This window comes from Ovis aries, chromosome 17 (genome assembly GCF_016772045.2).
Source record: "Ovis aries strain OAR_USU_Benz2616 breed Rambouillet chromosome 17, ARS-UI_Ramb_v3.0, whole genome shotgun sequence".
Taxonomy (NCBI): Eukaryota; Metazoa; Chordata; class Mammalia; order Artiodactyla; family Bovidae; genus Ovis; species Ovis aries.
The window spans coordinates 37313833-37337095 of NC_056070.1; the positions used below are offsets into that span (position 1 = coordinate 37313833).

General features: G+C 35.8%; 1 protein-coding gene across 4 annotated transcripts in view; it reads left to right on the top strand.

The window, feature by feature from the left end:
- FSTL5 (follistatin like 5) overlaps nucleotides 1-23263 on the top strand; it is a 937018-nt gene that overhangs the window by 834191 nt on the left and 79564 nt on the right. For all 4 annotated transcript variants that reach the window (XM_027956327.2, XM_042234380.1, XM_042234379.1 and 1 more), the window contains one exon: nucleotides 8094-8243. In XM_027956327.2, coding sequence (XP_027812128.2) covers nucleotides 8094-8243 — 150 coding nt within the window. The remainder of the gene's footprint in view (nucleotides 1-8093; nucleotides 8244-23263) is intronic.

Sequence of the window (23263 nt, forward strand, 5' to 3'; positions counted from 1 at the left end):
ATTCCCTTCCCAATGAGGTCACCACAGAGCACTGAGTAGGGCTCCCTGTGATGCACAGTAGGCTTTCATTAATTTATTTTCTACATAGTAGTTTATATATGAAACCAATTTATTTTCATAGTTAAGGATCTGATCAGTGAGAGAATCAGGTCAACAATATATCTAGGGGTTTTCAAATTTAATGCTTACATTTTTATCAAACATCAAAGCCTCTCTCTTTACCTTTGACTCAAAATTCATTCCCAGTAGTTCATTCTGTATCTAGATGCATCTATATACTACTCTTGGGTGAACGCACAATGTGGTACCCAATTTGAGTGTATTCAGCTTAGGTAACCTGATTTGTTGCATACTTTTTTCTGCCTTCTTTATAATACTATTGCAGTGTGTTTTCATTCACAGCTATGCAAATGACAGAATGCATTTGTAATCCAAAGTATACAGAAGTTCATGTATTTGCCTTTCTTTATATATTAGAGAGGCCTAGCCTATAAAGTATGTTTAAACAAGCTATTTTACATGTTGAGTATACTAATGTTCTATATGTAGGGTTATGCATAATTGTTATTGTCAATTACTTTCTCATTTTACTACCCCATAGTTTATTTATTACTTTGTAGAATTGCTTAGTTTTTTAAACTTCCAGAATATAAGTCAAGGGCTTCCTAAGTGACTCAGTTTTAAAGAATCTGCCCAAGTTGGTGGAATTGTACATAGATGCAGCCACTATGGAAAATAATATGAAACTTCCTAAGAAAATTAAAAATAGAATTACCATACAATCAAGGAATTCCATTTCTGAGTATTTTTCTGAAGAAAACAAATAATAAGTTCACTCTAGCATTATTTACAGTAGCTAAGATATGGAAGCAACCTAAGTGCCCATCAACAGATGACATGGATAAAAAGACTTGATTTATTTATACCATGGAATATTACTCATCCATAAAGATGAGTGAAACCTTGCCATTTTTGCCAATGTAGATGAACCTAGTGGGTATTATGGTAACTAAAATAAATCAGAGGAAGATGAATACAGTATGATTTCACTTATATATGTAATCTAAAAAAAAAAACCACAAGTGAACAAACATAGCAAGACAGAAATGAAGTCATAGATAAAGAGAACAAAAAGGTGAAGTATCTGAGGGGAGGGGTGGGGAAATGAATGAAATTGATGAGGGAGATTGACGTACAAGCTTCCAGTTACAAAATACATAAGTTACGGGGACAAAATGTATAGTGTGGGGGAGTATAGTCAGTAATAATGTAGTATCTATGTATGGTGACAGGTAGTAACTAGATTTATTGTGGTGATCATTTTGCAATATATAGAAAGATTGCATCACTATTTGTGCCCTGTGACCTAACATAGTATCAATTATACTTTAAAAATAAACAGGTAAACAAACTTACAGAAAAGAGATCAGATTTGAGGTCACCCAAGGCAGAGAATGGAGAAGGCAATGGCACCCCACTCCAGGACTCTTGCCTGGAAAATCCCATGAATGGAGGAGCCTGGTAGGTTGCAGTCCATGAGGCTGCGGAGAGTTGGACACGACTGAGTGACTTCACTTTCACTTTTCACTTTCATACATTGGAGAAGGAAATGGCAACCCACTCCAGCGTCCTTGCCTGGAGAATCCAAGGGACGGGGGAGCCTGGTGGGCTACCATGCATGGGGTCGCACAGAGTCAGACACGACTGAAGCGACTTAGCAGCAGCAAGGCAGAGAATGGGGAAAGATAGAATTACCTGAATGTGATATAAACTTCTAGTTATAAGATAAATAAATGCTAGGGATGTAATGGATGACACGATGAGTTTAATGAACACTGTCTCATGTTATATATGAATATCATTAAGAGAGTAAACAATAAGAGTTCTCATCAAAAGGGAAAACAATTTTGTCTATTATTTTGCATTTATGTGAGATGATAGATGCTCACTAAACTTAGTATGATAATCATTCCATGATGGAAGTTAAATTATTATGTTGTACACCTTAAATGTACACAGTGCTGTATGTCAATTATATCTCAATGAATCTGGAAGAAAAATATATGTTGTCTGCGCTTTCATGCAGATGAAGGTAATATGAATAGCAAAGCCTAAGCTATTTACTATCTGGACCATGCAGAATACAAGTTTGCTGATATGGGTTCCAGGCTCTAACTTACCCTGGTTGTCACTTAATCCTATTAGTTAAATTCCACCTTTAGTAGTTTCTTTAGCTTCTGTTCCCTTCTGGTGACTTCAGGAAAGTCAAGTCTTAGACTTTGCTTTTCTGCTCTATTTATTTTACATTCAATTCCTTTAAGAGTTTATTCATTCTTTTTTTTTTTTTTTTTTAGTTAAAAAATTTTTTTATTGTGTTAAAAGTCACATCATATACAACACACTATTCTAGCCATATTAAACTGTATGTTTCTTTTTTATTTTTATTATTATTATTTTAGTTTTTATTTTTTTAATTTTAAAATCTTTAATTCTTACATGCATTCCCAAACATGAACCCCCCTCCCACCTCCCTCCCATAACATCTCTGTGGGTCATCCCCATGCACCTTATTATTATCATGGTTGGATGACAACCAGGAATTAATATTTGGCCTTGCAATTCATCAGGTCTTCCTCCCTCCTTGTCTTCCACAAGAAACTATTGAATAGGCGATTTGAAATAGAAGCATAATAGAGAGAAGAAAGTGTACTGTATTAAAGAAAGTATTAAAGTTGATTCCAAAATTTAATAGAAAATAAATTTTAAAAGGAGAATACATACACACACATGAACACACAAACAGGTACATGAATGACAGCTATTTAAGACATAGATACACAGATAATGTAGATAGATACATGGTACCTATCTATATAATCTAGCTAAGAGTAGGTTTAAATTGCCTGTGTGCTCAGTCATGTTAGAGTCTTAGCGACCCCATGGACTGTAGCCTGGCAGACTCCTTTGTCCATGAGATTGTCCAGGCAAGAATACTGGAGTGTGTTGCCATCTCCTCCATGGAATCTTCCTGACCAAAGGATTGAACACATGTCTCTGGTGTCTCCAGCATTGGCAGGCAGGTTCTTTATTTGTTGTCATTTTGATGACAGCCATTCTGGCATATGTCATGCGATGTCTCACTGTAGTTTTAATTTGCATTTCCCTGATGATTAGTGTCTGTTTTCATAGGCCTGTTGTCCATCTGTATGTCTTTGGGAAAAATACCTATTCAGGTCCTCTGTCCATTTTTTAATTGAGTTGTTTGCCTTTTAAATACTGATATATGTACCGTTTATCCTGTCTGTGATGCAATTGTCTTGCTATTCACACTGTCCTCACTGTTCACTGTGAGGTACTCTTTTCACTGGGTACCCTCCTACCCAGGGTAGGCAAGGTGCAAACTTGGAGGCTGGAAGATTTGAGGAGCCATAGGATCTGCAGGTATGTTTATTCTCTTCTGGCTGGCAAGGCAGCCATAACACAGCCTCTCTCCTGGCTGACAGAGCAGCCTTAGCAGCAGCAACAACAGAACCATAAAATAGCCATAATGGAGCCATATCATAACCTCATAGAACATAATCATGGTGTCACTCCAATGTAGCCCCAGGGCAGCAGCAGCAGCCAGGGCTTTCCTGGTGAAGCTTATACAGGTGTACTGCAGAAAGTACCTGTGACCAAGTGAGTACCTCGTGACGCCCACGCACAGTGTTACAAATGCTCTCAGCTGTTACATAAACCTCCTGACATGCATGTGCAGTACTATAAGTGATCTCAGCTGTTGCATAGTCATCAATTACAAAATGTGGGGCGAGGGAGCCTGAACATGCCATCTTGGCTAATTTGCTCTCTCCCCACATGATAGATACTATTTAAATGAGTGGGTGTAGCAATGTTCCAATAAATATTTATTTATGTGAATTTGAATACCATTTGATGTTTACCTGTCACCACATAGTATTCTTCTTTTGACTTTTCTTCAACCATTAAAAAAAATGCCAAAAAAAATCTTAGTTCCTAAGCCTCATATCAAAATGAGTAGTGGACTGAATTTGGTCTGGGGCCATTGATTGCTAATTCTGTCTTACAACAATGAAAAACCATATTCCAGGAAGAACTAAATGTCTGAAACAGCTGAATATGAGAGAAATGATAAGCAACTTGAGAGCAGGCATTCATTCATATTCATGTTTTTCTTCCCAAACATAGCTTTGCATGCTATCTTTCACATAGAAAGTGTCCAATAAATCCTCCCCAGCAAGAAGTGAAGACTGATGATTGTAAATTCTGAGGCCATTGATAAGTTTTCAAGACTTCTCTTTTGGAAAAGCCAGGGTTTCTCAAATGCCAGTTTGAAGTATGAACAATTTAGAATGAAAGGTCAAGAAATGAAACTAAGGTTCTCAAAAGCTTGCTCAAAATAAAGAGAGAATTAGATTGGTTATTGGAAGGGAAAGCAGATGAATTCAATTAATGTTTGCTTAAATTACTAAGGTATGTACATGTTCCATTGCAGCTGGAGGTATAACTAAAGTTATAGATTAAATGTGCGCTTCCCAGGTGGTGCTAGTGGTAACGAACCCGCCTGCCAATGCAGGAGACATAAAAGACATGAGTTTGATACCTGAATTGGGAAGATCCCGTGGAGGAGGGCATGGCAACCTACTCCAGTGTTCTTGCCTAGAAAATCGCACAGACAGAGGAGCCTACCAGCCTACAGTCCATGGGGTCACAAAGAGCTGGACATAACTAAAGTGACTTAGCACATTGATTAAGTGTAGGCAGATTGTTTCTGCAGGCAAAGGGTAGTGGACAAACCGTGATTAGAGAGAGGATGGGAGGAAAGAATAATGCCAGATTCCCATTGAGCTGGATGAAAGGGAAACAGAGGTGCTTGTAACAGATCCATTCATCCTCGCTATGAATGGCACAGGAGTGACTGTGAAGAAAAGGAGGAAAGATACAAGATTGGAGATTTAAGAGCTAAGTATTTTTAATAGGAAACCAATACAATAAATGAAAATGACTGATTCCTATAGAAGATGAATATATATATATATTCAAACTATATTTTGAATATTCAAAATATATTCAACTATACAAACTATAATTTTAGTTTAGCAGATCAGGAAGCATCGACACTACTTTAATTGCTAAGTTAAAATTTCCATTATCACTAATGGTATATTCCTTTAAAATTTTGGAAGAAGATAATTCATATACAGGAAATATATAATGAAATATGTAAGTGACCCACAAGGAAATAGGTAAGTATTCATTATGAGCTAGAATTGTCTTTTTATTATTGACTCATTCTCATTAGCTCTAAAATCTTATTAACCCTTTTACTCTCAACGGCAGTATACGTTTCTATAAAGATGATTGAATGATACTCTTTAATATAATTCCTAACAGTTTTCCTCATCGGGATATTATCTTAATCTTCTTTTGCATCTCTGGTGTTTTTTTAGCTTTTCTTTTATCCCACTGAATGCCTAATGCATGTGAAATGTATTCCCCTACTATTTCTATCCTCAGAAACAAGTATTCATCTATGTAACCTGGAAAAAGAGGACTGTTACTATAAAAAGGGACCTAATAGACTATAATCAGAAATAATGGCATAAAGCACAGCAAAGAAAATTTAGGGTGACTGTCAGGAAAGTTTTAATGGCTTTGTAAAAATGATTGTGAGTCTGATCAGGGACATCTTCTAGTGACAGCATACAAAGTAGGAAATAATTCCCAGCAGAGCAGTTTATTTTACTGTTGAATAGTTTTGTAGCGAAGAGGTGGAAATTGCTCCTGGTTCAGCAGTTGTTTGGCTGACAGTTCCGTGTCAGGTCACTCATGCTTTCTGTTATTTTGGCAGGTTTCATTGTGAGATTTTACATAACAGCAAAGAATTTGTAAACAACTTCCCTATATTCAGAAACTTTTATCAATCTTAGGTCTCACTCTTCCCCACCTTTTCATGCTTCTCAAGTACGTATTTTATATAGTGTTTGGTTCTCATGAAATAGGTCCTTGTCAAAGATGTTCAGGATTCTTCTAAAGAAAAATGTTGGGTGTAGAAAATAATGTTTCATTGAAAATTGATGAATGAAGGTAAAATCCTGTGCTGTGTTCTGGACATGTGCTGAGAACAGATTTCTGCCTTTTGGCTTATGCTGCCTGCGGATGGGTGCCATGGACACTCACTGCTGATGGTAATCTTAATATCATTGTGGTGCATTCTATAAAATGGTGTTCATTCAAACCCTCCATAACGACCAGAAACATACATTGGATATTTAGTTTTCTCTTTTGTTTGTTTGTTTATGTCCTGGAAGCCTGGAACAACTGCACTGTTCAGGAAATACTACTGTTATATGTCCCTGGTGTTTTGGTGAACTTGGTACTTCTGGACTGGATTTTAAAAATGAGTGGGCCCTTCAGGTTCTTCGGAATTAGATCTAAGGGTGGAGAACAAAACCAGCAGAGCCCATACTGAGCTTCTCATTCCAAAGTGTTCTGGTTTTTACATTACTTTCCAAATTTTATGCAAGAAAGAGAAGCATCTTCTGTGGTTGTGCTGCCTGAGAATTATTTTGGTATTCATTTTAGTTACTAAATGCCAGATATGGTTCATCTACTGTCAGTATTATCTTTTCATTGAAAGAACTGTTTAGGTGATACTGATAATGAACATTTTATTGATTTTGTTTCATGATTATTAAATACAAATGGTGGATGGGCTCTCTGATGAAAAATAATTGTTTTTGTTCAAATTAGAAAAGAAAGAGAGTATTTTAATTGAGCTTTGGAGTTACTACCTAGAGTATACAAATCAATGTTAGATGTGGTACTCAGAGATCAGGCCTAAATCATAAAAAAGTGCCACACTAGAATCAGTGTTTATCATTATATTATCATTAGATAAATATATACTTATACATAAATTTTGTGTAGAGCTCTCTTGCTGGTGGTTTTTCTAACTATAAATAAATTGAGAGAATTACAAACCCAATGTGTGTGTTTCACTCAGTCATGTCCGACTCTTTGTGACCACATTGTCTATAGCCTGCCAGGCTCCTCTCTCCATGGAAAGCTCCAGGCAAGAATACTAGAGTGGATAGCCATTCATTTCTCCAGGGGATCTTTCTGGCCCAGGAATTGAACCTGTGTGTGCCACATTGCAGGAAGATTCTTTACCACCTGAGCCATCAGAAAAGCAAACCCGTTATACCAGTGAATAAAAGGAAAACCAGGAGCAAAAATAAAGACCTAAATGACATTATTCTCCTTTCAACATCTGCAGATGCAAATCAGAAAGACATTTGTATACCTTCAACATTTATTTAATTTTGAAGGATGAAATAGAAGATCTAGCACAAACAATATAATATTCAGCCAGAAGGCAGTTCTAGGGTAATGGAACAAAATGAAAAAAAAAAATTCAGACAGATGAAAGAGTTTTGTAAAATTTCACCTTGATACTAAATCAAAAATAAAATAAACATTATGAATAAAAAAGCCTTATTATTTTTTCCAAGTTCCTGATTCTCCACAAATTAGAATTCTTCTTTTTCAAGTGGGTTTAGTAGCTTTTGAAAGGACTATGAATGTACCTTGGGTTTGGAGAGGCTCTAGATGTATTTAGTGTGGTTTCTGATGTCTGGTACAGAAGTTTCAGACTGGGGGATTTGGGAGGAAACATTGGACTTATCTTGTGTTTAAGCAGTTACTGAGTTATGAACAGGTAGGGATGGATGAAAGGACTATATGAATATAGCAATATTCATTATTACTATAAATGAGCAATTAAACTTGAGAAAATATATTCTAAAGGATTATTCACACTAGTTTCTATACACATTTAATGAACTTAACTATGTACTGTATACTGTTTTAACTCTAGATATTTGATATAAATATAAATATATAGCATATAAATATATATTACCATATGTATTTATATATATACATGTATACAAATATATATAACTTTCTACAACAAAAGTAGTAAAGTGTCCAACATTAATGTTACTTGTCATATGTCCATATCCATTTATAATTTAAGGTGTTCATTTAATTTTATATTTTCTAAATTTTAGGATGAAGTCTGTCCCAAAGCTGAAGGTGACGAAATCCAGAGGTGTGTGTGGGCCTCAGCTGTGAATGTCAAGGACAAGTTCATCTATGTCGCACAGCCAACTTTGGATAGAGTCCTTGTCGTTGATGTGCAGTCTCAAAAAGTTGTTCAGGTATGAATGATTCCTCTTCTTGAAAGTGAAGGTTGTTTTAAAGAAAATTTAATTTAATGTAATAGTCATTATGAGGTAACCTATCAGTTGATTGTCATTGATAACTTGTTTCATTACTTGGATAAATAGAAAATACATAAGTTTTCTGCAAACTCTCCTCTTACTCTACTATTTGAGCCTAAGCAATTAAAGAAGTAATTGAAAGAGCTTTTGTTTTCAACAGTTAGATTCCAAGAATACTTTATAGTCCCAACATGACCATTTACGCAGAAATCATCCTCAGAGTTGCTTTTTATGTATAGAGCAAAGAGAGTCCTTCCTGGTCCATGGTCAATTAAGGTATCCTAGTTGCAATGGCACCCCACTCCAGTACTCTTGCCTGGAAAATCCCATGGATGGAGGAGCCTGGTAGGCTGCAGTCCTGGGGGTTGCGAAGAGTCGGATATGACTGACAGATTTCACTTTCACTTTTCACTTTCATGTATTGGAGAAGGAAATGGCAACCCACTCCAGTGTTCTTGCCTGGAGAATCCCAGGGACTGGGGAGCCTGGTGGGCTGCCATCCATGGGGTCGCACAGAGTCGGACACGACTGAAGCGACTTAGCAGCATCAGCAGTTACCATCACAGAAAAAGTATTATAGCTTTCTCATTTGAGTCATAAGAAAGGCTGGACAATAATAGATTTAATGGATAATAATAATTTAGTAGGTTTTACCACAGTAGTAAAACAAATAATATGTGCATAGGTCTATGACAGAGAAAAAAAATTTCTAGTCTTGCCATGTAATTTTTCCATGTTGCCATGATTATGGTTATGGAGACTATTCTGGTTTGAGTCATCAACTATTTTATCTTCTGCTCTTTCCAAAACTATCCAACTTGGACCATCTACTAGAATTCAGTCATACAACAAGCAAGGGTAAGGATAGGATTTGCCTCCTGGCAGCCTGGCTTCAGCCTCCAAGCCCTTGACTGTTAGGATCTATGGCTTCTTAGCTCAGAGGAAACAAACTTAAAATAGCATCCTGAGATGTGTATCAATATAATCTGTTAAATCAGAACAATAACTGTACACATTTTGTGTGTGTGCTCAGTTGTGCTTGACTCTTTGCGACCCCATGGACTGCAGCCAGTCGGGCTCCTCTGACAGTGGGATCTCCCAGGAAAGAATATTTAAGTAGGCTGCCATTCCCTACTTCAGAGAATCTTCCCAACCCAGGAACTGAACCCACGTCTCTTGCATCTCCTGCAGTGGCAGGAGGATTGCCACTGTAGCACCTTGGAAGCGTACATAGCCCATAACATTATATTAAGGATTATATCAATTAATGGATAAAAGCATTCAAGCATTTATAACACGGCCTGGTATATGCACTGTATACTGGTTTACTATCAAAATTCTGACAGACCCTGAAATCTAACCATTTCTTACTTTTATAGATTTTTTTTTCTTGCATCAATATTGAAGTAGCTGTTAGTACCTCTAATATTGATTCCTGACTATAACAAAAAATATTCTAAGAAGTTCAAAATCACGCTTCTCACTCTAATAGCTTTTAACAACTTCATATGAATTCATGCAATCATCTATCCATTTTTATATGTATTTGTTAATTGTCTTTTGTAAGATGTGCTTGGTATCACAGATAAACAGATAAGAAGTATCTGTTTGAATGCTCTGATGTCTACAGAGTTATAAATTTGTGGTTCAGTTTCAAATAAGAGAATGAACAATAGGGTCATGAAAGGAGAATAACTGTCTTCTAGAAAATTCTAAGGCCTCCAGGGTTACGTACTTCTTGTGTGCACCCTATCTAATGGGTGTCTATCTAACGGTCAGTGTCTACTGGGAGAACATATTTTTCTGTATATTTTACATCCTATGTGTCTGTCTTTGAAACTGCTTGATTTTTGACCAGGTTTATTTTACTTTGATTTCAGCAGTGACATAGGCCAGTGAATTACAGGCATTAGTCAAGGATTATTAAGAGTCTTTAGCTGGTAGGTTAAAATTAGATGTTCTTTCAGGAATAACCAGGCTGGTCTTTAAATTCAGTGTTCAAACCAGAAACCTACACCAACTGAATATGTATTACCTACTAGATATTTGAAAGTGAGAAAAGTTAACATCATTTATTATTCATATAACTTCTATCTTCAGACAATGATGTAAATTTTAAAATTAATAGAAAATATCAATAATGAAAATTCAGGCAATGTTAAAAAAATCACATAAATGATAGCATTTTCAAAGTGACTATAATGACTATAAAATACCAGGAGAATGAAAAAGACATACAAGGATATAATATTAAAATATAATATAATTATGATTGTGGATATTTTTCAGACATGAATCTAAAACTTGCACTTTTATTAGTTAGAAAATACAGACACAGTCTAAATGGATTCTCCTGTGATTTTGGTATTAAAATATTAATAATTATGCTTTATTACTCTTTCTAGTCATTACCTATCTAAAGGTAATCATTATGCAGATTTCTGTTACCACAAGTTAGTATTGCCTGATTTTTATTATTACAGAGATGGAAATTTATACAATATTCGTTTTCTGTGTCTGGCTACATTGGCTGCACAAGATAATTGTGAGGTCACTTCATTTACCTGGAGCAAGTGCTATTCTTTCATTTTTGCTGCAGAGAAATCAATTACAGTTGATTCTCATTGTTTGCTGATTCTGTATTTAAAACTCACCTACTCTCTTGAATTTATTTAGAACCACAAAACCAGTACTTACGGTATTTTGCAGTCATTCAGGGAATTGTGCAGAGTGGTGAGAAATATGTGACCAGACAGATACACGTGTTTCTGGCTCAGGTTAGACAAGGAGACACTTGGTACATATATATATAATGGAATATTTCTCAGCCATAAAAAAAGTAAATCATTGGGTCATTTGTGTAGATATAAATGGACTTAGAGACTGTCATACAGAGTGAAGTAAGTCAGAAAAAGAAAAAAAAGTCATATATTAATACAGTATATGTGTATGTGGAAAGTAGAAAAGTCATACAGATGATTGTATTTGCAAATCAGAAATAAAGACACAGACATAAAGAAAAAAGTATATGGACACCAAGGGGGAAAAGAGGGGTGAGATGAATTGGGAAATTGGGATTGATATATATACACAATTGATACTACGTATAAAATAGGTAACGAATGAGAACCTATGTATGGTACAGGAAACTCTACTCAGCACTCTGTGGTGACATAAATGGGAGGGGAATTGAGAAAAAGAGGGGATATATGTATGTTTATAGTTGATATACTTTGTTATATAGTAGAAACTAGCTCAACATTGTAAAGGTTTAGTGGCTAAGTTGTGTTCTACCCTTGCGACCCCCTGGATTGTAGCCTGCCAGGTTCTTCTGTCCATGGGATTTTCCAGGCAAGAACACTGGAATATTCCCTTCTCCAGGGGAAAAGTAAAGCAGCTATACTCTAATAAAAATTAAATAAATAAATGTATATATATATATATATATATATCAGACTTTATTTATACACTAACAGTAGAAAGGATAAGTTCTAGAAGGAGATAACAGAAAGAAAGGGGAAAATCTGATAATATACCAAATAGAAAGAAATGGGTAAAGTTGATAATATGTCATATGTTATTATATTATTACATATCATAATAGACATGTACCTTGTGTTATTATTTATTGTACAATTTATTTAAAAATACTCTAAAGTCTCAGATTTAGAAAGGGCAATGAAACTTAAATAGAGAAAACTCAATACCTAAATATACTGACATGAAATGATTAAACATAAAATCAAAGAAAGACCTAAAAATGGTAGATGAATTACCATGAGAATAGTAGCAATTTTCTCAATAGCTATAATGAGCATGAAAAGAAAATGAAAAAATATTATTAAAGGACTAAGTGGAAATAAAATATACTCTGATATTATATGGTCAGTAGAAAAATTTCATCAACAAAATAAAGTTATATAAAGTTGAAACTACTCACTGTACGAATAAGGAAAATAAACTAAGCTATTAAATATGATATATAATGAGCAAGTAAATTGGTAAACATAAGATTTATTAAAATATTAACTGTCAGTAATAATGGTATTCCCTGAACATAAGGTCAACATTTTTAAGAGTGAAAACACAGGACTAAAATAGAAAAAAAACAACAACACGGTATTTAAATAGTGTACAAAACCATGTAAGTGGGGGAAGGGTTGATATTGATATTACTTATATTAAGATTTCTTGTATTATATAAGTTGAAGTAATTACTAATTATTATGCATATGTTAAATATGTGTTTCATACTTCAAGAAAGTATGTCTTAAATATTGTATCTGGTTTTTTTCTATAATTTTGTTTAAAATTTAGGCTTAATTTTTCAGTTTTATATTTTCTCTTCCTTATTTCTTCTTTTCCTATTGTATTTATGAATAGGTTGTGCATTTAAAATAAATAAATTGGTATATATATATAATTTATATATATATATAATTTATATTGGTATTTATATTTATAATTTATATATACATATAATTTATTATTTAAAATAAATAAATGCACAACCTATTCATAAATACAATAGGAAAAGAAGAAATAAGGAAGAGAAAATATAAAACTGAAAAATTAAGCCAAAATTTTAAACAAAATTATAGAAAAAAAAGGAGGGGCACAATTCCAAAAAATCAAACAAAAGACAGATAGACATTACTGTATATAAAATATGTAATTAACAAGAACCTGGTATATAGCACAGAGAAGTCTGCTTAATACTCTGTAATGACCTACATGGGAATAGAATCTAAAAACAAGTGGACATATATATATATATAACTGATTTACTGTGCTGTATAGCAGAAACTAACACAACATTGCAAATCAACTATACTCCAACAAAAAATAATTAAAAGCAAAAACAAAAAAATTATAGAATAAAATCAAATATGTATATACTTATAATAACAGAGGATGGAATGAAGTAACTAGCTTATAATAAAAAGTAATAAACTGAATAATAAATATCTAATCATATGCATATTATAATAGATATACTTCCAAAATGGAAAAAAAGAGTCACAGGTTATGCTAGCATAAACTAACAGCAAAACATAAAAATTGATGTAACAATATTAACATCAGATTTCAAAAAGGGGCTATAAGGCACAAAGTGTTTAGTTAAAGCAAGTTACTTAATGAGTTAAAAAGTTGACTAAAAAATTAAAAATAGGAAAACATATGATTGCTTACAATTTTGTAAAGTGGTTATTACCATAATGCTAAGTCACTTCAGTCGTATCCGACTCTGTGCGACCCCACAGACGGCAGCCCACCAGGCTCCCCCGTCCCCGGGATTCTCCAAGCAAGAACACTGGAGTGGGTTGCCATTTCCTTCTTCAATGCATGAAAGTGAAAAGTGAAAGTGAAGTTGCTCTGTCATGTCCGACTCCTAGTGACCCCATGGACTGCAGCCCACCAGGCTCTTCTGTCCATGAGATTTTCCAGGCAAGAGTACTGGAGTGGGTTGCCATTGCCTTCTCCGTATTACCATATTACTAGAAAAAATTGACATATATTCAAAGTGAGAAATATTTGATAAATCAACAGACAAAAGTAATATTATACACAAATTGAACATAACGACTATTCTTAAACTAAAAGGTATATTATTAACTTTTGCAAACAATAGTGATTACATATGCCTTATTACTAAATATTTCACTTTCTATGCATTTTCACTATCGTTTCATATCACCATTCAGGCCTCTATAATTTAAATAAATAAAAAAGAAACAAAAATACAGCAAACTGCATTGTTTATAAACAAGGGAAATTAATTTCTCAAGTTTCTGAATGTGGAAATTCTAAGATCAAGGTGCAAGCATGATAGCGATCTGGTGAGGGCCCTATTTCTGATTCAGAGCTGGTTCAAAGCCCTGGCGTGCTACAGTCCATGTGGTCGTAAACAGCTGAACATGACTTAGTGGCTTAGTGGCTGAACAACAGGCAATACATTCTTTTACAAAAGATGCAGAGCCAGCATGACTAACCACAGTGAAAGGAACAGATGTAATATGGAGTCTGATTTTTTCCTCACTATTAAAAATTCCTTCCTGGGAAGAAGACGTGTAAAACAGTGGTTACAATGATTTGGGATATTCTGCACAGATCTCTACTATAGAAAGGTAGAGGCTCCCTTAATTTAGGGAATGAAGATTTCCATACTGAGTACGTGCAATCTATCCTTATTTTTGATAAGACACTACTTTTTCAGGGATATTGTTGACTAAAATATCAACCTAAAATTTTAGATATATATCCCATAAAATTATCTTTTAAATAAAATCAAATTTTCTATCTTTGAGTTTGTTTAAATTCTCCTGTTTTCAACCATTTATAATTTCAACCTGTGAACCTCTTTAGAAGAGGTGAATTCCATAAGTGAATTCCATAAGTCTTCTGACTGCTTGGTGAAATAATACATCCTTATGTTTGTTTAACATGCCCTTAGAGTATGTGAATTTTAGTCCTCAAAAGAACATGTTTAAAGATGAGTTAGGAATATCTTAATGACTCTACTTTTACACTGGAAAATACATCATCTCTTAAGAATTCTGAACTCTCTCAAGGCTTTTCTCATGTAAATAATAGATTTAATAGACATAGACATTGAAATGTCTGTTTTATAAATTAATAATCCAAGTAATTCAAGTTTTAAAACCAGTTAAAAAAAAAAAAAAGTATTTCTAGTTACTTCAAAAATTGAAAGAGAATAGCTTAATTTGTTGCCAGAGTCCAGCTCCAGCAGCCAAGGATTCAACCTGAAGAGATGGACGGTGCCGGCGATGAGACAGTCTCTCAGATTTCTTGGACTGCCTATTTATTTCAAGTTTAAGATTCTCTTTTATACTTTTACAAAAACATTAGGTCAGAGGTTTGACATTTTCAGTTCCCCTCACCCAGATTTATTATGCCCATAAATCATTGTTGCTTTTCAAACAGAGTTCCTGCTTCAGTGATTCTCTGGGAATCAGCCTTACCATCTATTATCTACTTCCTCTAATGTGTCCTATAGTTAACTTGTGATTACATTGCAACTCACGACACATTCCTCAGTTTACTACTTATCTTCCTAAATCCTGTTTGCCCCTAACATCCTGAGCTCACTATCTCTTAAAAAGGCTTCTAGCTATAGTGTCTCTAAAAATTCCTAACCTCTACAAGCTATAGTAAAATATGCTAACTCACAAACATTCCTTAAATCTTTAACTTCTAACTATTTTAATTATTTCTAAGCCCTAAATTCAGCAAACTCCTTTGCCATAAACAGTTTCCTCACTAAAAGGCTTCAGATATAAATCCCTCCCATGGCCTCAAGCTGCCGCCTATGGGCTCATCCTGGAACACTCTTTTGTAAAGGCCTTAAACAAATGTCAATGATTAACTTTATGAATTATTCTCTGAGCAGAGCTGCAGAAGGCTTTGTGCCTTCTCATGCTCCTCTCAAGAACAATAAGCACCTTAATATTCGTTTTCAGTCAACTCAGCAGAGGAGAGGAAAAAACAAGTCAGGATTACAAGGCCTAACTCCTCCATCCCGGGTCTGTGCCTGCCTAATGAGGAGAGGGGGCTGGGGCCGTGCCTCCATTTTGTCAGTAGTGCCTAACGTGGCTCCCAACAATTTGTCATTTAAATCTTTATATCCAAGAGCAGAGTGCGTTCTGAGTCAGCTGCAAGTTGTGAAGTTAATCCTGTAAAAAGTAAAGCACCTTTATCAATTTGACCCCTTTGTCTCCTAATGAAGTTATCCTTCCTGATTCTATGCTATATTTCTGTCGATTTCTTTTGTTATAACCTGAGTATACTATAGTGGCAACTAAGAATAATAATTATAATCAAATTTTAGTTAATCACCTCCCAAACATGATAGAAACTACTATAGAATTTTTTATAGAATGGACAGAGTGATGTGAGAGTGAAGTCCAAATCAAATTGTCTTACTTTAGAAAAAGAAAGTAAGAAAAATAACACTACACCTATTTAAATTTAACATTTCAAGTTTTGTTTGTCAGTTCTAGTGTTTTATACTGACTTTCTCTAAGAAATCATAATTTCTGAGTTTTTCTTTATTTCTTTTGCATGTATTTAACTTTGTAAATTGATATTAAATATGTAATCTTAGGAAGCAATGTTTAAAAAACTTGAACAGCATTGCTACATTTTATTGTTAAAATGATAAATATTTTCTTGACAACATATGTTTTTAGAAACTTCATGATAAATTCTTACAGTAGAGGTATATTAATTTTCAGTGTTTACATTAATATCATTTCTACCTGCAGCTTAAAAATGAAAGCTCACAAACTCTTAAAGGGATCTATAATCTTGGTACTGCTTTAAACATCAAATGTTTATTGCTTCTCTCATTAATAATTTTTGTAAGAATGGCATGCAGGTGTTTTTTTGCATGAAAGATTAACTAGTAAACTGACCTCATTTTGTGTTCTGTGGAACAAAATCAGGTTCTGCTTGGATGCAGAAGTGGCTTATTGTAACACCTCGGGTATTCTTAAGTGTCATCAGCAGTCTCCTCTAGCTGTTAGCACGTTATCCTGAGAATCTACATCATTAGTTTAAATTAGGTTCACTTAATTAGCCAGCTGGTACTCTACTTGTCAGACTGATAAACAAGCTGTGCTTCACTGTTCCTTCACGTCAAGGCTAAACTCCAGGTTCTGTGTATCTTTGTTGTTATTCTCAGAACTTCACTCTGACTAAACATGCCATCTTTATAGAAGTTGATACAACTGGAGCATAATCAATAGAGCATTAATTTTAAATTATCTGTAATTGGTTCACCACTTCAGGAAGTGAATTTATACTGATAAATGTGTATCTCATATGTTGGAATTATGAGGGAGTTAAAATTTATAGATATACAAAGAGAAAACCTTCATACTTTAAGTAAATTGCATTCTATTCAATGTTTGAAACAGTTTTAAAATATTAAAGAAAAATATTACCAATATGTTTATAAAACTACAAGTAAAGTTGTTTGTTATTGTGTTATATAGTATATTCTACACATTTTTTACATAGGAACAGGATAAAAAAGTTACTTCATCATGATAATATAACAGTCTGAAAAGGTGCTTACATGGGAAATTTGCAATATGGATTTTAGGATCTGTATATGTAGATCAGTTCAGTAAAGTTGCTCAGTCGTGTCTGAATCTTTGTGACCCCATGAATTGCAGCACACCAGGCCTCCCTGTCCAACACCAATTCCCGGAGTTCACACAGATTCACATCCATCGAGTCCGTGATGCCATCCAGCCATCTCATCCCCTGTTGTCCCCTTCTCCTCTTGCCCCCAATCCCTCCCAGCATCAGAATCTTTTCCAATGAGTCAACCCTTCACATGAGGTGGCTAAAGTATTGGAGTTTCAGCTTTAGCATCATTCCTTCCAAAGAACATCCAGGACTGATCTCCTTTAGAATGGACTGATTGGATGTAGATAGCTACTATTAATTAATCACAATAATGAAATATAGTGATTTGAAAGATGTTTCTGAATATGTCTAATAAGTCAATAAATCTTTGGAAGAAGGATTTTGATGGCTTAATTATCTGAATGTCACCAAGACAAGCAAAGGCTGCGGTATACACAAAAGAATGGTGTTTATGGGATGAGAGAGAAATTTCCAGCATAGAGTGTTAGAAAATTTTATTTAAACAAAGTCCCACAGAACCATTCAATAGATCAAAATTGATCCCCTTTGTTCTATAATGGTGGTGGGGGTTGAATCATGTGCTGCAAATAAATGTAATTTCTAAGTTTCTAAAGGCAAAGTTTGGAAACAATTATTCTAGGAAAATAATGTTGATAAGAAATGCAAACTATAAGTAATACTTGAGCATTCTATGTGCATAAGTTAATCTTGAAGTGAAAGATAAGCATATGTGTAATCCTTTTTCCCCATCTTATATTTCTGAACATTATATTCTGAATTTTATTTTTTCTGAGATATGGTTGGTGGCTGTGGAAACAAATATATATACATCAATGGTCTCCAAGCAGAGTGTATACAATAAAAAAGCACTGAGAGATGAACAGATGTGAGAAGGGAATCCTAGGACATTTTTTAATATTTTTTAAACTAAAAAAAGAATAATATTACTTTTAAAAAATATTTAATAAATGGAATAATATTGGATACCTGAATTCATCTATATTTTAGATGGTGGGTATGAGAGTACTTGGCAGGAAAGTGGGAGTTTTACAGTTGGAAAGAGTGGACATTGATTGTTTTAGTCATTAGGTCCTGTCTGACTCTATTTGCAACTCCTTGGAGTTGCAAGGCTCCTTGGAGTTGCAAGGCTCCTTGGAGCCCTCCAGGCTCCTCTGTCCATGGGAATTCCCCAGTAAGAGTACTGGACTGGGTTGCCATTTCCTTCTCTAGAGGATCTTCCCAACCCAGACAGAACTCATGTCTCTTCCATTGGCAGGCAAATTCTTTACCACCAAGCCACCTGGATGATGAGCATGAGAGCATTTGAGAGTAAAGTGAGAGTTTTATAGTTTGGAGGGATGGACATTGGTACAATGAATTTATTTTTTTTTAATCTATACAAATGAGATAGCAATTGTGCACACATCAACAGACAGACTGTCATGAAGTTTAAAAAGTTTTGCATTTGTAATATATTTAGAGAAAAGCTTTGTTCATAACAAATCTTGTTAAGCATATATATTATAAAACAATAAAAATGATTAAATCATTATGCTATTGGGCATGATGTTCAATTTTGCAAATTACTTTTCCCAGTAAAGTAGTTGTTGTTCAGTTGCTCAGTCATGTTCAACTCTTTGCGACCTATGGACTGGAGCACACCAGGCTTCCCTGTCTTTCACCATCTCCTGGAGCTTGCTCGAACTCGTATCCATTGTGTTGATGATTCCATTTTCTCATCTCATCATCTGTTGTCTGCTTCTGCTCCTGCCTTCCATCTTTCTCAGCATCAGGTTCTTTTCTAATGAGTTGGCTCTTTGCATTAGGTAGCCAAAGTATTGGGGCTTCACTTTCAGCAATAGTCCTTCCAATGAATATTCAGGACTGATTTCCTTTAGGATTGACTGCTTGGATCTCCTTGTAGACTAAGGGACTCTCCGGAGTCTTCTCCAACACCACAGTTCAAAAGAATCAATTCTTCAGTGCTCAACCTACTTTATGGTCCAACTCTCACATTCATACATGACTACTGGAAAAAACAGCTTTCACTATATGGACATTGGTTGGCAAATTAATGTCTCTGCTTTTTAATATGCTGCCTAGGTTTGTCATAGGTTTCTTCCAAGGGCCAAGCCTCTTTTATTTTCATGGCTGCAGTCACCATCTGCAGTGAATCTGGAGCCCAAGAAAATAAATTCTGTCATTGTTTCCATTGTTTCCCCATCTATTTGCCATGAAGTGATGGGACCAGATGCCATGATCTTCATTTTTTGAATGTTGAGTTTTAAGCAAGATTTTTACATTCCTCTTTAACTTGCATCAAGAGTCTCTTTGTTCCTCTTTGCTGTCTGCCATAAAGGTGGTATCATCTGCATGCATTTTATAATCAGCTGGCATTTTGCATGATATACTCTGCATGTAACCTAAATAAGCAGGGTGACACTATGCAGCCTTGATGTACTTCTTTTTCAATTTTGGACCAGTCCATTGTCCAGTGTCCTCTTCTAACTGCTGCTTCTAGACCCACATACAGGATTCTCAGGAGGCACAAGACCTTCTAGAACTGATACAGAAATAAAAAGCCCTTTTCATCATAGGGACTGGAATTCAAAAGTAGGAAGTCAAGAGATACCTGGAGTAACAGGCTAGTTTGGCCATGGAGTACACAATGAAACAGGGCAGAGGGTAAAAGAGTTTTGCCAAGAGAATGCACTGGTCATAGCAAACACCCCCTTGCAACAATACAGGAGCTGACTCTACATATGGACATCACCAGAGGGTCGACACCAAATCAGATTGATTATATTCTTTGCAGCCAAAGATGGAGACGCTCTATGCAGTCAGTAAAAACAAGACCTGGAGCTGACTGCAGCTTAGATAATGAACTCCTTATTGCCAAATTCATACTTAAATTGAAGAATATAGGGAAAACCACTAGGCCATTCAGGTATGACCTAAATCAAACCCCTTACTTGTCACAGTGAAAGTGACAAGTAGATTCAAGGGATTAGATCTGATAGAGTACCTGAAAAACTATGGGGGGAGGTTTCTAACATTATATGGGAGGAGGTGCTTAAAACTATCTCCAAGAAAAAGAAAGGCAAAATGGATGTCTGAGGAGGCCTTACAAATAGCTGTGAAAAGAAGAGATGTGAAAGGCAAATGAGAAAAGGAGAGATATACCCATCTGAATGCAGATTTCCAAAAAAACAGCAAGGAGAGATATGAAAGACTTCCTAAGTGATCAATGCAAAAAAATATAGGAAAACAATAGAATGGGAATGGCTAGAGATCTCTTCAAGAAAATTAGAGACACCAAGGGAAAATTTCATGAAGAGATGGGGACAATATAGGACAGAAACAGTATGGACCTAACAGAAGCAGAAGATATTAGGAAGAGGTGGCAAGAATACACAGAAGAACTATACAAAACAGATCTTAATGATCCAGATAACCATGATGGTGTGATCAATCAGCCAGAGCCAGACATTCTGGATCATGAAGTCCAGTGGGGCTTAGGAAGCATCACTATGAACAAAGCTAGTGGAGGTGATAGAATTCCAGCTGAGCTATTTTTAAATCCTGAAAGTTAATGCTGTGAAAGTGCAGCCCTCAATATGCCAGCAAATATGGAAAACTCAGCAGTGGGCACAGAACCTGTAAAGGTCAGCCTTCATCCGAATTGCAGAGAAAGGCAATGCCAAATAATGTGCAACTACTGCCCAATTGCACTCATTACATATGCTAGCAAAGTAATGCTCGAAATTCTCCAAGCTAGGCTCAAAAGTATGTGAACTGAGAAATTCCAGGTATTCAAGCTAGATCAAAAGAAGCAGAGGAATCAGAGATAAAATTGCCAATACCCACTGGATCATAGAAAAAGCTAAAGAAATCCAGAAAAACATCTGCTTCATTGACTATGCTAAAGCCTTTGTGTGGATCACAACAGATTGCGGAAAATTCTTCAAGAGATGGCAATACCAGACCACCTTACCTGTCTCTTGAAAAGTAGATATAGAGGTACATTAATTATATATTGAATACTACTATTTACAAGGTATTATTCTTACTGCAAAAGGTGATATCACATAGCTAAACAAACCGAAAAGGCCTGCCTTCCTGGATCCTAGACTCCAGTGACTGGAGACAGACAAAAGAAGATTATATGTAAATTCTACAATATGGGAAGTGGTCAGTGTTATTGGAAAAGGTAAAGCAGCAGAACAAGGTAGATGGGATTGGGAAAGTTAAGAACAGAGGGCAGGGTGCCCATGGTTGGCCTCACCTACAAGGTGAGTTCTCAACCAAGGTGTACAGGAAGCAGACACTTGGTTATATGGGAAAGACTGGTTCTGGGGGAATATGCAGAGTACATCATGAGAAACGCTGGACTGGAAGAAACACAAGCTGGAATCAAGATTGCGGGGAGAAATATCAATAACCTCAGATATGCAGATGACACCACCCTTATGGCAGAAAGTGAAGAGGAACTAAAAAGCCTGTTGATGAAAGTGAAAGAGGAGAGTGAAAAAGTTGGCTTAAAGCTCAACATTCAGAAAACGAAGATCATGGCATCCGGTCCCATCACTTCATGGGAAATAGATGGGGAAACAGTGGAAACAATGTCACACTTTGTTTTTTTGGGCTCCAAAATCACTGCAGATGGTGATTGCAGCCATGAAATTAAAAGATGCTTACTCCTTGGAAGAAAAGTTATGGCCAACCTAGATAGCATATTCAAAAGCAGAGACATTACTTTACTGACTAAGGTCAGTATAGACAAGGCTATGGTTTTTCCTGTGGTCATGTATGGATGTGAGATTTGGACTGTGAAGAAGGCTGAGTGCTGAAGAATTGATGCTTTTGAACTGTGGTGTTGGAGAAGACTCTTGAGAGTCCCTTGGACTGCAAAGAAATTCATCCAGTCCATTCTGAAGGAGATCAGCCCTGGGATTTCTTTGGAAGGAATGATGCTAAAGCTGAAACTCCAGTACTTTGGCCACCTCATGGGAAGAGTTGACTCATTGGAAAAGACTTTGATGCTGGGGGGTATTGAGGACAGGAGGACAAGGGGACGACAGAGGATGAGATGGCTGGATGGCATCATTGACTCGATGGAAATGAGTTTAAGTGAACTCCGGGAGTTGGTGATGGACAGTGAGGCCTGGCATGCTGCTATTCATGGGGTCGCAGAGTCAGACACGACTGAGCGACTGAACTGAATTGAACTGATGACTGACTGATGTGTTGGATGAAGAGCAAAGTGGCCGGAACATCTAGGTCAGAGACATAGGCAGGAATGAGGGGCGGTGTGGGAAATGAGGGGTCTGAGAAAGAAGACCAGGAGTGGCAAGTCATTATAAGGATGTCTGGCTTTTACTCTGAGGGAAATGAGATGACATTGCAGTGTTTTGGCCAAACTGGTGCCATGATCCATCTAATAATACTCACCAAAAATGAACAAACAAAAAGCAGCAGCAAAAAAACCAGGTCACTCCTATAAACCTATCCAGATTGTGACAAGTAGAAAATTAAAAGGTGGAAATCCTGAGGTGAGGTCGAAGATGGTAAAGGCTCCCTGTGCACTCAGAGCAGGGCAGGAGCTGCAAAGATTCCGTCTTTGGAAGGCAGATCCAGCCAGGTCCTGGTGACAGAAAGTAGGGGAGAATGAGGACAGTCAAGTATAATAGAATGTGTACAATTTTCTTTAAAACTGTGAAAAAAATGAAGTGCTTTACAACACAAAGGCTTACAGGCTTAATTGTGGCAAGAATTTTAAA